The sequence below is a fragment of the Neoarius graeffei genome, chromosome 21 (assembly GCF_027579695.1).
Source record: "Neoarius graeffei isolate fNeoGra1 chromosome 21, fNeoGra1.pri, whole genome shotgun sequence".
NCBI classification, from domain to species: domain Eukaryota; kingdom Metazoa; phylum Chordata; class Actinopteri; order Siluriformes; family Ariidae; genus Neoarius; species Neoarius graeffei.
Window position 1 is genome coordinate 57322258 of NC_083589.1, and position 16515 is coordinate 57338772.

The following is a 16515-nucleotide window of genomic DNA, read 5'->3' on the forward strand; positions in this document are numbered from 1 at the left end:
GGTAGTGTATATTGCAAAGGATGGAAGCGTGAAAGGCCAATTATTCTATCCACATTCACTGGATATGAGCAATTGCGCACTCTGATTGGCTCCTCTACTCTACTACTAGGCTATCAGCTCATATACCGTGAGTAGAGAAAAGCAAAATGGTGGAGCGTGTTGCTGAACCAACCGAGGATGAAATAAAAACTCTACTCAAAAACAAAACGCCAAAAATTATCAAATATTTAAAAGAAACAGCTAAAAGAATATCGTTTTTTTCCCCAAAAAGATCTCCTGTTCCGCACTCCAGCCCAGTCAGTGGCAGTAATGCACCTTTAAGTTGGTTTGCCAACCACCAAAAAACCCTAAAGAAGAAGAAGAAAGCCCCAAAAAAATACAAAAAAAAGCAACAAAAGATGGAATAAAAGTATTCGACGGTAAGAACGTCTTTTCTCGTTCAAGAATTATTATTATTATTATTATTATTATCACATTTTTCACAAATTGGTCCTGTCGTTTCGCCGGTTTGTTTACATCCTAAGCGGAAATGATTTTGTTGGATGTTTTGTATAAAGTTTTTATTTATTGAATTTGCAAAAATTAAAAATAACAATGCTCCGTTTCTCAAAATCCGGTGAGCGTGGATAGAATAAAACAGTTATTCCACTCAATCTCACCGTACATGGGTTATAGCTGCATACATGTTAAACTATACGGAATGTCCGTATTTTATAAGGATTTGATTCAATAAACGTAGTATATGGGCGTACAAATAAAGTTATACGGATTCTTTAAAAAAACTTCAATATTTATTTAGAGCTATAATCAATTCCCACAATGATAAAAGAGCGCATAACATTTACAAACATACTGTACACCACAGAAAGCACAAACAGCCAGTAAAGAGTCTTATGAAATCGCGCGTTATCTTGTGGTAGCGAGACTTCGTTCCACTTTTGATCATGCGCAGACCGCATTGCGAGAATCCCGCCAACCGGGAAGTAACATTTTGTTTGAAATGCGTATTTCCACCTGAGCGACTTTCACTAGCGACTGAAAAGATTCTGAATGGGCACTCCGGCAAGATCAACACAGACACTTGCTGTGACATGCAGCCTCGTGAGGTATTGGTGCGGAGTGCTAAAAAAAGCTGTCATGGAGTACAATTCAGAACATTAGTGAATTCAGTGACACTTTGTGTTTTTGTCGAACGTTGGAGCTTTGTATTCATTCTGAAGGTTTATTGTTATTAATATTGAATAAAAAGTAACTTGGATATATCATTGTTAATTATCATTCAAATTTTAGGTAAATTATTTTAATTTGCATCTTATACGGATTTTATAAGGGAAATACGGATTTTGGAGGTTGGTTATACAGGTTTGATTGACCAAAGGTTGACATGTATGCAGCTGCTATCAGCTCAGGTACAACTCGATTTCATGGAATAACTGTTAAATATCAGTGTGAACAATATATTTATGTTAGAAAAGCGTGCGCACCGCGTTAACCTTATTTCCCACCAAAAGGTTGAGAAAAAAAGAAGGAAAATGAGTCTCTCTGTTCCAGTGTATGAACTGGAACTTGTGTGTGCATGTGTGCGTTCACTGCTTCAGATGGGTTAAATGCAGAAGAAACATTTCACTGTGATTAAATCTGTGCTTGAGTGTATGTGTGATAAATAAAGACTTCTTCTTCTTGAATGTTTTGGATGGGTCTATGGTGCGGTTTTTGAGAGAGAGTTGGGCTGGAAATGTTGCTGAAACATAGCGACCCTGGTTCATGGTACTGTATTAACTCTTCTACATCTGGGAAACACAGCTGTTGTTTTGAACACTGTTGAACGAAGGTACATCTGGGTTTGTGTGTTGTAAACACTGGACTTTGCTACCGTTACTGTTACTGTTTCTTCCCATAGATAAATCTAAATAGATAAAAGAACATATTATAAATCCCACCCACAGGCATATACCACCTTATCACAAATATGCGGAGTCATCGAGACAAAATGCCTGTGAGTGTTTTTCTGACTATCGATTTTGTATATTGACCTGTAGAAAGGCAAATGGTATCCTAGTAATGAACAACCATTGCTCTTTGTGTGGATGGGTGTGTGAGTGTGTCAGTGGCGAACCGTTATTATTACAGCTAGGACTTGAGTTCAGCCAAAACTTCGCCAGACACCAGAAAAGCAACAGGGCAAAGGATTTTGTAAGGGATTAGCGGCAGGCTGCCAGGTCGCTCCGTTGTGTGTAGCTGTCCATGTTGATTTTAAAAGTAACTCGGTAAATTTGACAGGGAAATGAATACTTAAGTCTGAGTGAAAAATACTGCAGCATGGAAGAAGAGTCTGGAGACAGAAATCTTAGTTTCTCGGTCGTTAGCCTGTAGCGCTCGATAGATAGCACTGGCTTGACCGCTTTATTAGCATTCGCTAACACTGCTGATGAATGCTACACTGGCTGGAAGGTGACTTACTGCTGTACTGACGGTGCCGACTCACAGTTAAGCTCACGTTGGCCTTCGAGATGGCCAAGGGCAATACATTTTTGGTCCCTCCTATGATAAATCAAAATCTGATTGGTTAATTCATCTGTCACTTCCTACATAAACATACACTGCCATGGCCTTCTGTCCCGGCAATGAAGTCCTAACCAATGAGTGAGCAGCTCTAAACTCTTCTCAGCCTAGACAGAACAAACAAAAAAAATCTCATGAAGACCTAGAAGGCCCTGACGGTTCCCTTCTGGAGTGTGTGGGTGTGAGGGGGAAGGTAACAAACTCGTAAGCCATGTACCTTGTACATATCCTCATATTTTAGAAAGAGGACATTGGAGTCCATGCGGTGTTCCCAGAATTCCTGCACATGCTCAAACCAGGAGCCATATCCTACTGCAGATATGAGAGAGAAAGAGAGAGTACATGGTCAGTGTTTTCCGAATTCATTTCTGTGCTTGTTTTGACTCCATCATACTTTTTCAGAGCATAGCTCACTCACACTTGTCATTCATAAAGCGCCGACAGAACTCCTGAAAGGTTCCACGGTAGCTCATGGTTCTTAAAGAGCGGTGAAACTGGTAGTAGGAGACCACCAGGTCTTTAGGATTCCTGGCCATGTAGATAACCTGAAGAACACACACACAAATACACACTCACCAGGTTCAGTGCAGGCAACTAGGATCAGTGAGTACACTCACAATGGCACAGCGATATGTCGTTATACTGTACCTTGCCCTCGCCATTATGCATGGCCGTGGGGAGGAAGCGATACGGGAGGTGACTTTTGATCAGGCGAGGTGATGTCAGCTCCTGCAACACCAAAACAAAAGCAAAACAAAACTGCGATTCGGTTTTCGCTCAGAGGGTAAAGTTGAAATCCTGATACAGCTTTAACTGCTGAAGGAAAGGTGTTATCACTTTTTGTTACATAAGTCAACCAGATCTGTGGTATCATTCCTGAAAACAAATTTACATTCTCATGATAAAATGTGCCCGGAGTGCAAAAGTTTGTACACCCTTAATATGAAAACAATTCATTTAATACAAACACTTTCTGTCTATTTACCTACAAACACACTTAAACTGTTATAATGCATATACAACATACTAGAATTCGGGGCACATTTCGTGTCTCTGAGATAAACCTTTTGTTATTTTCCACAAAAGAAATCTTTATTGAATCAGTTTTGAACAATAACGCAAATTATGACAAACGTTCACCAATAGTGATGCTTGATGTATATGACTCCCCCCACACACACATTATTGGCTGTCTTCGACTCCTGATTCATCCATTCAACTTGAATAAACATGAAGTGATTCAGTCTAACAATCTGTTTTATTTTGGGGCTTATTCTATTAACTGTTATAAAATCAATTGTATAGAATAGAAAGTCTATTTTCTGTATTATGTGAAATTTCTGTCATCAAAAAATATTTTTTAATCCGTCCCAATGTTCTTGCCAACTCTGTTAACTCTGTTATAAAACCGCAAAAAAATCCACAAAGACTTTTAATAACACGCACGACACCTGCACCGAGTGATGTCACTTCCTCTGGCGGGAAACTTCAGAAAGGCAGTGAGGTGTGTTCTGTTTCTTCTCTCATTAATTTGAACAAAATGTTGAGGATTTTACACCAACAGTAGATTGATTATTCGTCAACTCTGTTATTGTGATATCGGAGTGACTCTCTCATTCGTGTTTTTTTTTAATAATAATGTGATTAAGATCCATAAAATTCTGTTTTTATACATACTGTGTGGTAGCTAGTTTGAAGTTCGCATGTGGCGTTAAGACAGAAAAACATGGTGGGAAATGTCAACTCTGTTGCCGTCCATTCTGCCCATGGACAGCCCAGTCTGATGATAACAGAGTTGACAACGACGACGATAAACAAAGTCAACGCTTGAAATTTACCCGCAGTTATAGAACGGGCCGCATAAAGTTGTGGACTACAATTTCCTGACAATCTCTTTATTCATTTGTTTAAAAATAAGTACAAGGTATATCTTGTAATGCTCTATAAGGCTCTATAAAGGTGCTTGGATTGTTACTTGGAATATACTGTGTTCACATTGCATAATGCATAATAAAGATAGCTATTATGTGTCATGTATTTTCAGAAGTAATTATAATGGTGTTGATAATAATGCCTTATGAATGCATTATAACGTGATATGAGTGTGTTCTTAGTGAATTATAACTGTGAGATTTGTTTAAAAAAAGAAGTGTAACCAGTTTACTTTAACCAACAAGATATTTGGCCTATCAGGCTTCACTGATGCAAATTACTATTATTATTATTATTATTATCTCATCTCATCTCATTTTCTTCTGCTTATCCAGGGCCGGGTATTATTATCTCTCTCATTATCTCATCTCTCATCTCATCTCATTATCTCTAGCCGCTTTATCCTGTTCTACAGGGTCGCAGGCAAGCTGGAGCCTATCCCAGCTGACTACAGGCGAAAGGCGGGGTACACCCTGGACAAGTCGCCAGGTCATCACAGGGCTGACACATAGACACAGACAACCATTCACACTCACATTCACACCTACGCTCAATTTAGAGTCACCAGTTAACCTAACCTGCATGTCTTTGGACTGTGGGGGAAACCGGAGCACCCGGAGGAAACCCACGCGGACACGGGGAGAACATGCAAACTCCGCACCGAAAGGCCCTCGCCGGCCACGGGGCTCGAACCCAGAACCTTCTTGCTGTGAGGCGACAGCGCTAACCACTACACCACTGTGCCGCCCCGGTATTATTATTATTACCTTTCACCTCTTTTACAGGTTCTAATCCTATCATATGTTATAAATTTTTCCCTTTTCCCTTGATTTTCAAAATCACTGCACTAATTAATCCAGTCATGATCGTTGAGCCAACTATTATCATTTGCAATTCCGTTCTGGAGATTTTGTTCTGTTTGTTTTTTTGAGCTCATTATTTTCTTTTAGCTGTTTTGCTGTTTTTTTAATTAGTTCATAAAACCTGTTTAACAAATCCTTTGTGTGTGTAAGAGAGAGAGAGAGAGAGAGAGAGAGAGAGAGAGAGAGAGAGCATACCTGTATAATATCCAAACCAGGCTGAGGATACTCCAACACTGGAAGTTGCTCATCAATATTCATGAGTCCAATTTCATCTGGGTCCGCCCCCTGGCTCACTAGATACACTACCTCCTGCAGCAGGCTCGTACCTTTGTGACAGGAAAAAATAGTCTTTAAAAAAATAAAAATAAAAAGACATATATACAGTACTGTGCAAAAGTCTTCGGCACATTTTTTTTTTTACATCCAAACTTTATCGATTTGTATTTTATGACTTCTACATTATCGAGTTAAAACATTACAAAAACATTTTAGAGTCCAAATGTTCGGAGGGTTCCAGCACAAAATTAAACGTTACAGAAAGAAAAGTCTGTATCTGAGCAGCATATTCCATAAGAGCGCACTTTTCAGATTAAAAAAGAAAACATAATGAAGGCTGCTGGGTTTTGGTGTAAAATGAAGAAGTGAGTGTGACAGTCAAAGTGTCCAGAAGAACTGTGGCTGTGTGGGTGCAATTGGTCTTAAGTGATCAGTCTCATTAAATCAGTCTCATTAAATCAGTCTCATTAATGATACCATTAATTTTGGTGCTTAATAATAAATTACCTAACAGCTAAATTATGGTATATTCCAAATTATTATGATCACTACCAATGCAGCAATAATGTATTACTTACCGTATTACATAGACACTACAGCCAATAGTATTCATATACACTTGGGTGAAGGCAATTTGGAGTTCTTTGAGATTGTGTGACTTCAAAAATATAGTAGCAACAAACAGACACACAGTTTAACAGAATAATTGAATTTATTATAACAATGATACTAAATGGGTAATAGCAGTTGAATTACATTCAATTTGGTCAGCAGCAAAACAGTGAGGTGTGTATGTGTGAGAGCGTGTGTCTGTGTGTGTGCGTGTGTGCGAGGGGAGAGAGAGAGAGAGAGAGAGAGGGAGGGGTGCGAGGCAGAGAGGGGAGGAGATGTTTTCTCCTTACTGCTAAGCGAGCGACTGAGCTCTTAGGGCGTGTCCCGTGCGTGGCTGCGCACTGTGAAAAAGGGGGGAGCGCGAGGCAGAGAGGAGGAGAGAGAGAGTTTGAATATGCGCGCGGGAGGTGCGCGGACAGAATGTGTTTATGCGTGAAGATGCGCTGTAAAATTTGGAACGTTTAAGGTGTTGGGGGGAAGGGAGAATCACCTCGTGGTCTTGAGACAAAGGAATTCCACCTCGTGGTCTAATGAGACAAAGGAATATGTCGTGGTTGCTAATACCACTAGCTTATAACATTACTAAATCCACTGAAATCTTGATGAGGTAAAAATATGTGTAATAATGAAATTAAAGGTGTTAGAAAGGATAGAGAAAGAGCATGCAACAGCCTATCTTTTGGAAACAACGGAGAGAGCAATGTAGAACACAATTGATCAGTATGCACAATTAAACAGTTTCTGAGTTTAAATTCACACTACTTCATAAAGCTAATTCCTAAGACTAATTTGCCCAAATGCCAGCCTTACTTCCAGTAATCGATATCTCTATGCGGGATGTGCAGAGATGTCCCGAAGTTCCGCGGAGTTTCACAGAGCTCGTGGAGGCTTCTGTAAAAAGCAGAGAATTCTTGGTCCGACGCTTCGTCGTTCGTGAGGAAAAGTCTCTGCTCAATAATGTGCACAGCGATTAAGTCAGAAGGAATCCGGTCGCATCTAACTTTTAATTAACTGCTTGGGCGGCAGTTATAACGTTACTTATAATAAACAAATAAAACCGGTTGTAACTCAACTAAGTGAGACAGCGCAACTTAAGTAGTTTTACCGTGGCCAGTGGTATACGAAAGCGCGCTGAGTCTTCTTTTTCTTGAAAGGCAGACGTCTTGATCTCGGATGTTCTGATGAGAGGGTGTCTCTTTGTCTGTACGACGCAGAGTCCACAGCGCCAAAGAGGCAGAATGGAAGTTGACTGAGTCACTTATGGCGTCGGGGAGGATGTGACATAGGTAATCCCGCCCAGGCGTGACGTAGGTCATCGCAGAAGTTAGTTGATGGGATTTGTAGTTCTAGACGGGACGGTGGCGGTACCTACAGCTGGTTCTGCTCACCAATGGAAGTGGAATCTGTGTAGACCTAAGCTAACCTATAGCTGAAACATGTGATGATTTAGGTGATGATCAGTAAAAACATGTCCATGATCTTTCCACCATGCTCACCCGCGATGATAACGTCCGGGTCTTCCGAAAAATTGCTGATTATGCTAAAAAAATTCCATCTCAGGTAACGACCTGTGTCATCAGATGACAAGATCGAATGGTGAGGGTGAGGGGGGTCTTCTGGTTGATTAATTAACCAATAATAACTGTTATAACTGAAACTCACCTTTGTAAAATTGTTTTTTATTGGTAAATCTGAAAAGGTGTCGATAATTATGGACTGTCGATAATTGTAGTAAAAGTTACATGTTTTGTCGCAGTCTGCAATAAGGACTGATACTGGAGACTCCTTCCATAAATGTTGAATAATATTTTCTTCGAGTGAGTAACTTTCAAATCAACAATTAACTGTTTTTTCTTTGTTATATAACATCACAACAAACATCTCCATATGATTAGCCCTGTTCTGGAATGGTGACACATTCAAGGTTCAAGGTTCCTGCATTATACACACTGTTCCTGGACGAGCTCCAGATGCACTGCATTCAGTATTCAGTAGTAATCAGTAAATTCAGCATCATCAATGCATCTATGTGGGATCGAGCATCTGATTTAACAGCCATTCCAACCTAGCACTCAACTGCTAAAATGCATCTGATAGCTATTGAGTGTGCGCTCGCTAACGGCTTCGGTAAATGTTGTCATTTGTGTTCAATGGCTAATGTCGAGGTTTTCTATTTCCCACGCATGACTTCAAAGCCATCAGTAAGGAGATCAGTTTTTCCCTCAATGCCACTCTTGGTGTTTTTCCTCTCTGCTTCATCCCCCACCACCCCACCACCACACCCACACACACTCCCGAATTGCAGAAATCATTAGTTTGAGTCTGTAATGGTTTGCTATAACCGGTGCTGATGTGAGACAATGTAAAATCAACACCATACTCACTGGCAATACTCACACCATCCTGAACCACCCTGATGTCCATGCACAAAATTTCAAGTTCCTTTACATTCATAGATTTGCACATAAGAACTGTCCTTTTCAATTTACACCCTTTTGACAGGATTAAAATCCAGAGACTGAGAAGTTCATGATAAATCATTGATTTAGTGTCTGCAAACGTCTCTGTGTTGATTCGAATGTTTGTTCGGGGTCATTATCTTCAGCTACGGTCACACTGCAGCTCGTGATGCTTTGCGATGGGTTACTGATGAAAATGAAGCGTTTTGGTGGCGATGTTTCCCCAAGCTACGGGAAGTATTCCCAAACCCATCTGCGAGTACTCAGCGCTTAGTTTGCCAACGAAAACATCGCCACCAAATTTCAATGCATGCGTTGAAATTTTTCGCAATGTCTTTGGTGACTCACAAGTGTCAATAACGGGCGCTGAAAACACGGGTTCGGCGCAGCCTCCAAACATGGCAGCCCCGGACTACAAGCCCCAAGAGTCATAGTGCCCCCTGTCACCTGAGTATGAATTACACCTGTCTTTCATCCAGCAATCACCTGGCATGTCTATATATACTCAGCTTTCACTTCCCCACTTCGCGAAGTATCATCTAGTACCCCTGTGTCTAACTTTACCAAGCCGTTTGTTTTCCGCCTTTTTTCCAGTTTGCGACCCATATTTACGTTTCTCCTCAACTTTGTCTTTTGCCCACTTTCTGTTGCGTTGTTTGCTGATCAACTGACCCTCGCTCATTTCCGGACTACGATTCCTGCTCAACGATTTAGCTCAGCGTGCTGTTTGGTCTCCCCTGCGCCTGCATCCGTAAGTGCCTGCACTCTGACAACAAGGCGGAAAGACACCAAAAAACAACTCACGAAGTTTAGAGAACATTCGCTGTGCATCATATGATTGGTGGCGATGTGACCAATTTCTCAACGCCAAGTATTTGCAAACCCATTGCGAGCTGTAGTGTGACCAGGGCCTTAACTGCTCTATCATCAACTTCGAACGATACCCCTCCTCACCAGTAGAGGTCGATGTTCCCTGAGTACTAGCACAGTGCCTCTTTCACATCCGGTTTCACTTCCTGGTTCACTCAAATACAGTATGATCCCGTGCAATCCTCAAGGTTTGTGCGAAGTCTTGCCAACTCTCCGATTTGTCATTTTTGAATGTTGCTTCAAATTGTCCTGGTGTTACCCTGATTGTTTACCAAAACCCAGACAGATTATTAACTGTCCTTTTGCCAGTGCTTGCTATGACTATTTGCAACTGTTGTCTACCTGATTAGGTTGAACTATTTCTAACCTGCGCCAAAATGTCCTGGTAATATCAGATGTTGAGCAGTATGCATATGTTATATTCTTGGCTAATTTTCAACCGATCCAGATTTATGAAACTGTCTTATAATGGTCTTATTGTGTTTAACCATATTTTAACTCCTTGTTGTTTTTTATGTCCATTATCTGACTGCTTTTAGCTTGTTTCAGGTCAAATGAGTAGTTGAGTATTTGAATTCTGTTGTAGTTAAAAGCACAATGTTAATTATTGGGCTCATTTATTTTTAGTAAAGTTGTGTGTCAGTATTTTCATTGGCCAAACCAAGCTGTTTATAGCAGATTTGCAGGTATTTCAGTAATGCAGATTTTCCTCATGCTCACATATACAACCCTGATTCCAAAAAAGTTGGGACAAAGTACAAATTGTAAATAAAAATGGAATGCAATAATTTACAAATCTCAAAAACTGATATTGTATTCATAATAGAACATAGACAACTGTGGCAGCGGGGGCGTGGTCAAGCGCCGGTCTGTGACAGGAGGGCGGAGTCAGGGAAGGTAAGTGGCAGAATCACTACACCTGACTGCAATTAACCTGTTTGTGTGTGTCTTCCCAGTGACCGCACCCTATTTAGGGAGGGAGAGCGAGAGCAGAGGAGCTCTCCCGAATCAGACACCTGATGTGTGTGTGTGTGCGTGTCTGGCTATATGTTTCTGAGAGACCACTGAAAAGTGGGTAAAATAAAAACTATTGTGAACCTGATCTCTGTCCTGCCGTCCTCTGTGCTCCACCCACCAACACTGAACCGCTACAACAACATATCAAATGTCGAAAGTGAGACATTTTGAAATTTCATGACAGCAACACATCTCAAAAAAGTTGGGACAGGGGCAATAAGAGGCTGGAAAAGTTAAAGGTACAAAAAAGGAACAGCTGGAGGACCAAATTGCAACTCATTAGGTCAATTGGCAATAGGTCATTAACATGACTGAGTATAAAAAGAGCATCTTGGAGTGGCAGCGGCCCTCAGAAGTAAAGATGGGAAGCTCCACCCACCAACACTGAACCGCTACAGTGGTGCCGAAACCCGGGAGTGGAGCACCAACGCCGAACCGCCCCATGGAGTCTTCCCCATTCGCCGACCTGGTCCACGCCCTCGCCACGGCCCAGCAAAGCCAGCACCAGGCGCTAGTCACGCTCCGTAAGGAGCAGGAGCAGCGCTTCAAGGCCCTGGTGTTGGCCCAGCAGGAGGACCGACAGGCGTTCCGGCACCTCCTCGCGTCGGCGGGGACAACCGACGCTTCCACCGCGGGCCCGTCCTCCCTCACCCTGACAAAGATGGACCCGCAGGATGACCCCGAGGCTTTCATCATGCTCTTTGAGCAAGTCATGGAGACCTCGGGGTGGCCAATGGATCAGTGCGCGGCGCGCCTCCTCCCCCTGCTAACGCTGCTCGCTGGATCAGGCCATCGAGCTGGCGGAGGACCATTTGGCGGCTGTTCTGGTGGCAGGACAGCAGACCGCCTCTTCTCTTCTTTCCTCTTCTCTCTCTCTCTCTCTCCCCCTCCTCCTGTGTCCTGTCCTCGCCCCATTCCCCCACCGCGGAGGCGGGGGCCGGCACCACCCCAGCCGGCCTGCCGCACCCTCAGTGCCCTCCTGTTTCTCCCTTCTGTGTCTGTCTCTCCCCCCCCTCAGGTGAGTCAGCCCCAGAACACCGGTGCAGAGACGAAGCCCGGGCTGGTTTGCTGGCGCTGCGGGGAACCGGGCCACCTTCAACAGCAGTGCACGGCAATGGAGGTGGGCGCGGTGGTTCGGATCGCCGACACGCCAGAAGCCGCCCTTGATCGGGCCAGAGCGTATCGCATACCGGTGAGTATCCAAGGGGATACATATCAGGCGTTGGTGGATTCTGGTTGTAATCAGACCTCAATTCACTAAAGCCTGGTGCAACACGAGGCATTGGGGGGTGCACAGGGGATGAAGGGGTTGTGTGCGCACGGGGACGTTCACAGCTACCCTTTGGTGTCAGTCCACATTTTTTTCCGAGGGGAAAAATTTATAGTGAAGGCGGCGGTTAATCCTCGCCTTACCCACTCTTTAATTTTGGGGACTGATTGGCCAAGATTTCAGGGTTTAATGACACGCTTAGTAGAGAGTGGGTCCTGCCATTTAACAGGGGGAGGTCCCGGTGTCGCTTTGGCGGGAGCAGCTGTCACAGAGCCGTCTACGTCATCTCCGCGTCAGAGTGAGGAGCCGCCGGCCCTTCCTCTCTCTATTGGGGAATCCCTCGCAGATTTCCCATTAGAGCAGTCGCGAGACGAGACTCTGCGACATGCGTTTGACCAAGTGAGAGTAATCGATGGTCAAACGCTCCAGCCGAAAGCGACCCCTTCCTTCCACTACTTCGCGATTATGAAGGATAGATTATACCGAGTGACGCAGGACACTCAAACTAAAGAGCAAGTCATGCAGCTTTTAATTCCAAAGAGCCGCCGGGAATTGGTATTCCAGGCGGCTCACTTTAATCCCATGGCTGGACACCTAGGGCAGGATAAGACACTAGCCCAAATAATGGCCCGATTCTATTGGCCAGGGATTCGCGGCGATGTTCGTAGGTGGTGTACGGCGTGCCGCGAATGCCAGTTAGTGAATCCAGCGGCCATTCCAAAAGCGCCTTTGCGCCCTCTACCATTAATCGAGACCCCGTTTGAAAGAGTTGGGATGTATCTCATCGGGCCATTAGATCGGTCAGCACGAGGGTACCGCTTTATATTAGTTCTGGTGGACTATGCAACGCGATACCCGGAAGCAGTGCCTCTGCGCAATATCTCAGCACGCAGTATTGCGGAGGCGCTCTTCCGCATTATCTCCCGAGTTGGAATCCCGAAAGAGATTCTGACTGATCAAGGCACCACGTTTACGTCACGGACACTGCGCGAACTGTATGGGTTATTGGGGATTAAGCCGATCCGCACCAGCGTGTATCACCCACAAACGGACAGTTTAGTGGAACGGTTCAATCGCACCCTCAAGAATATAATTAAAAAATTCGTAAGTGAGGACACACGTAATTGGGATAAGTGGCTCGAGCCCTTGCTGTTTTCAGTGCGAGAGGTCCCCCAAGCCTCCATGGGGTTCTCCCCGTTCGAATTATTATATGGGCATAAGCCGCGCGGCATTCTAGATGTGCTGCAGGAAAATTGGGAGGAGGGGCCTTCACAAAGCAAAAATGAAATTCAATACGTTATGGACCTGCACACAAAACTCCACACCCTCACCCACCTAACCCAGGAGAATTTGCGGCAGGCCCAAGAACGGCAAGCCCGCCTGTACAACAAGGGTACGCGCCTTAGAGAGTTCGCACCGGGAGATAAAGTACTCGTACTGTTGCCCACATCGAGCTCCAAATTGGTCGCCAAGTGGCAAGGGCCCTTTGAGGTCACACGGCGAGTCGGGGACATCGACTATGAGGTGAGGCGAACGGACAGGGGTGGGGCGCTACAGATTTACCACCTCAACCTGCTTAAACTCTGGAATGAGGAGGGCCCCGTGGCGTTGGTGTCGGTGGTTCTGGAGAAGGCGGAGCTGGGGCCGGAGGTTCAAAAAGGGGCATTGGCGTCAGGTATCCCTCCGGTCCCCTCTGGAGACCACCTCTCCCCGACCCAACTCGCGGAGGTCGCCCAGTTGCAGACCGAGTTTTCGGATTTGTTCTCGCCCCTGCCCGGCCGCACTAACCTCATAGAGCACCACATAGAGACACCCCTGGGGGTGGTAGTGCGTAGCCGCCCTTACAGGCTACCCGAACACAAAAAAAAGGTGGTTCGGGAAGAACTCGAGGCCATGCTCGAAATGGGCATCATCAAGGAGTCCCACAGTGACTGGAGCAGCCGGGTGGTCTTGGTACCCAAGGCCAACGGGTCGGTCCGGTTCTGTGTGGACTATAGAAAAGTCAACGTGGTGTCTAAATTTGACGCGTACCCAATGCCTCGTATTGATGAGTTGCTCGATCGACTCGGCACTGCTCGCTTTTATCCGACGCTGGATTTGACGAAGGGATATTGGCAGATCCCCTTGACTCCACTATCCCGAGAAAAAACGGCCTTTTCCACACCGTTTGGTTTACACCAATTCGTCACACTTCCGTTTGGGCTGTTTGGGGCGCCCGCTATGTTTCAGCGACTGATGGACAGGGTCCTCTGCCCCCACGCCACCTATGCGGCCGCTTATCTTGACAACATTATCGTCTATAGCAATGACTGGCCGAGGCACCTCGAACATCTAAGGGCCGTCCTTAGGTCGCTGAGGCGAGCGGGTCTCACAGCCAACCCAAAGAAGTGTGCGATTGGGCGGGTGGAAGTATGGTATCTGGGCTTCCACTTGGGCAACGGGCAGGTGCGTCCCCAAATTAACAAGACCGCAGCAATTGTGGCCTGCCCGAGGCCCAAGACCAAAAAGGGGGTGAGACAGTTCCTGGGGCTGGATGGCTATTATCGTAGGTTCATACCTAATTATTTGGACGTCACCAGCCCGCTGACTGATCTCACTAAAAAGGGGGCACCAGATCCGGTCCAGTGGACGGAGCAATGCCAGCGGGCTTTTTCTGAGGTAAAGGCTGCACTGTGTGGGGGGCCACTTTTACACTCCCCTGACTTTTCTCTCCCCTTTATGTTGCAGACCGATACGTCGGACAGAGGGCTGGGGGCGGTTTTGTCCCAGGAGGTGGAGGGGGAGGACCGCCCCGTCCTGTACATCAGCAGGAAGCTGTCGGTGTGTGAGGGGCGCTACAGCACTATAGAGAAAGAGTGTCTGGCCATCAAGTGGGCGGTCCTCGCCCTCCGGTACTACCTGCTGGGGCGCCCTTTCACCCTCTGTTCGGACCACGCGCCCCTCCAGTGGCTCCACTGCATGAAAGATGCCAACGCGCGGATCACCCACTGGTATCTGGCACTCCAACCCTTCAATTTTAAGGTGGTCCACAGGCCGGGGGCGCAGATGGTCGTGGCGGACTTCCTCTCCCGTCAAGGGGGGGGAGTCGGCTGCAGGCCGGACGGCCGCCCAGCCTGAGTCGGGCGGTGGGGGTATGTGGCAGCGGGGGTGTGGTCAAGCGCCGGTCTGTGACAGGAGGGCGGAGTCAGGGAAGGTAAGTGGCAGAATCACTACACCTGACTGCAATTAACCTGTTTGTGTGTGTCTTCCCAATGACCGCGCCCTATTTAGGGAGGGAGAGCGAGAGCAGAGGAGCTCTCCCGAATCAGACACCTGATGTGTGTGTGTGCATGTCTGGCTATATGTTTCTGAGAGACCACTGAAAAGTGGGTAAAATAAAAACTATTGTGAACCTGATCTCTGTCCTGCCGTCCTCTGTGCTCTACCCACCAACACTGAACCGCTACAACATATCAAATGTCGAAAGTGAGACATTTTGAAATTTCATGACAGCAACACATCTCAAAAAAGTTGGGACAGGGGCAATAAGAGGCTGGAAAAGTTAAAGGTACAAAAAAGGAACAGCTGGAGGACCAAATTGCAACTCATTAGGTCAATTGGCAATAGGTCATTAACATGACTGGGTATAAAAAGAGCATCTTGGAGTGGCAGCGGCCCTCAGAAGTAAAGATGGGAAGAGGATCACCAATCCCCCTAATTCTCGTCTCGTCTCGTCTTCATCCACTTATCTGGGACCGGGTCACGGAGGCAGCAGTCTGAGCATTGAAGCCCAAACTTCCCTTTCCCCAGACACCTCAGCCAGCTCCTCGGGAAGAACACCGAGGCGTTCCTAGGTCAGCTGAGAGACATAGTCCTCCAGCGTGTCCTGGGTCTTCCCCGGGGCCTCCTCCCGGGGGGACATGCCTGGAACACCTCCCCAGGGAGGCATCCAGGAGGCATCCGAAAGAGATGCCTGAGCCACCTCAGCTAATTCTGCGCCGACAAATAGTGGAGCAATATCAGAAAGGAGTTCAACAGTGTAAAATTGCAAAGAGTTTGAACATATCATCATCTACAGTGCATAATATCATCAAAAGATTCAGAGAATCTGGAAGAATCTCTGTGCGTAAGGGTCAAGGCCGGAAAACCATACTGGGTGCCCGTGATCTTTGGGCCCTTAGACGGCACTGCATCACATACAGGCATGCTTCTGTATTGGAAATCACAAAATTGGTTCAGGAATATTTCCAGAGAACATTATCTGTGAACACAATTCACCGTGCCATCCGCCGTTGCCAGCTAAAACTCTATGGTTCAAAGAAGAAGCCGTATCTAAACATGATCCAGAAGCGCAGACGTCTTCTCTGGGCCAAGGCTCATTTAAAATGGACTGTGGCAAAGTGGAAAATTGTTCTGTGGTCAGACAAATCAAAATTTGAAGTTCGTTATGGAAATCAGGGACGCCGTGTCATTCGGACTAAAGAGGAGAAGGACGACCCGAGTTGTTATCAGCGCTCAGTTCAGAAGCCTGCATCTCTGATGGTATGAGGTTGCATTAGTGCGTGTGGCATGGGCAGCTTACACATCTGGAAAGACACCATCAATGCTGAAAGGTATGTCCAGGTTCTAGAGCAACATATGCGCCCATCCAGACGACGTCTCTTTCAGGGAAGAC

General features: G+C 45.6%; 1 protein-coding gene across 1 annotated transcript in view; it reads right to left on the reverse strand.

Moving 5' to 3' along the window:
* sult4a1 (sulfotransferase family 4A, member 1) overlaps positions 1-16515 on the reverse strand; it is a 40634-nt gene that overhangs the window by 13365 nt on the left and 10754 nt on the right. Inside the window, exons 2-5 of the mRNA XM_060903711.1 lie at positions 5553-5683; positions 3211-3291; positions 2981-3107; positions 2780-2874 (exon numbers count right to left, since the gene is read on the reverse strand). Of these exons, the coding sequence (XP_060759694.1) occupies positions 2780-2874; positions 2981-3107; positions 3211-3291; positions 5553-5683 (434 nt within the window). The remainder of the gene's footprint in view (positions 1-2779; positions 2875-2980; positions 3108-3210; positions 3292-5552; positions 5684-16515) is intronic.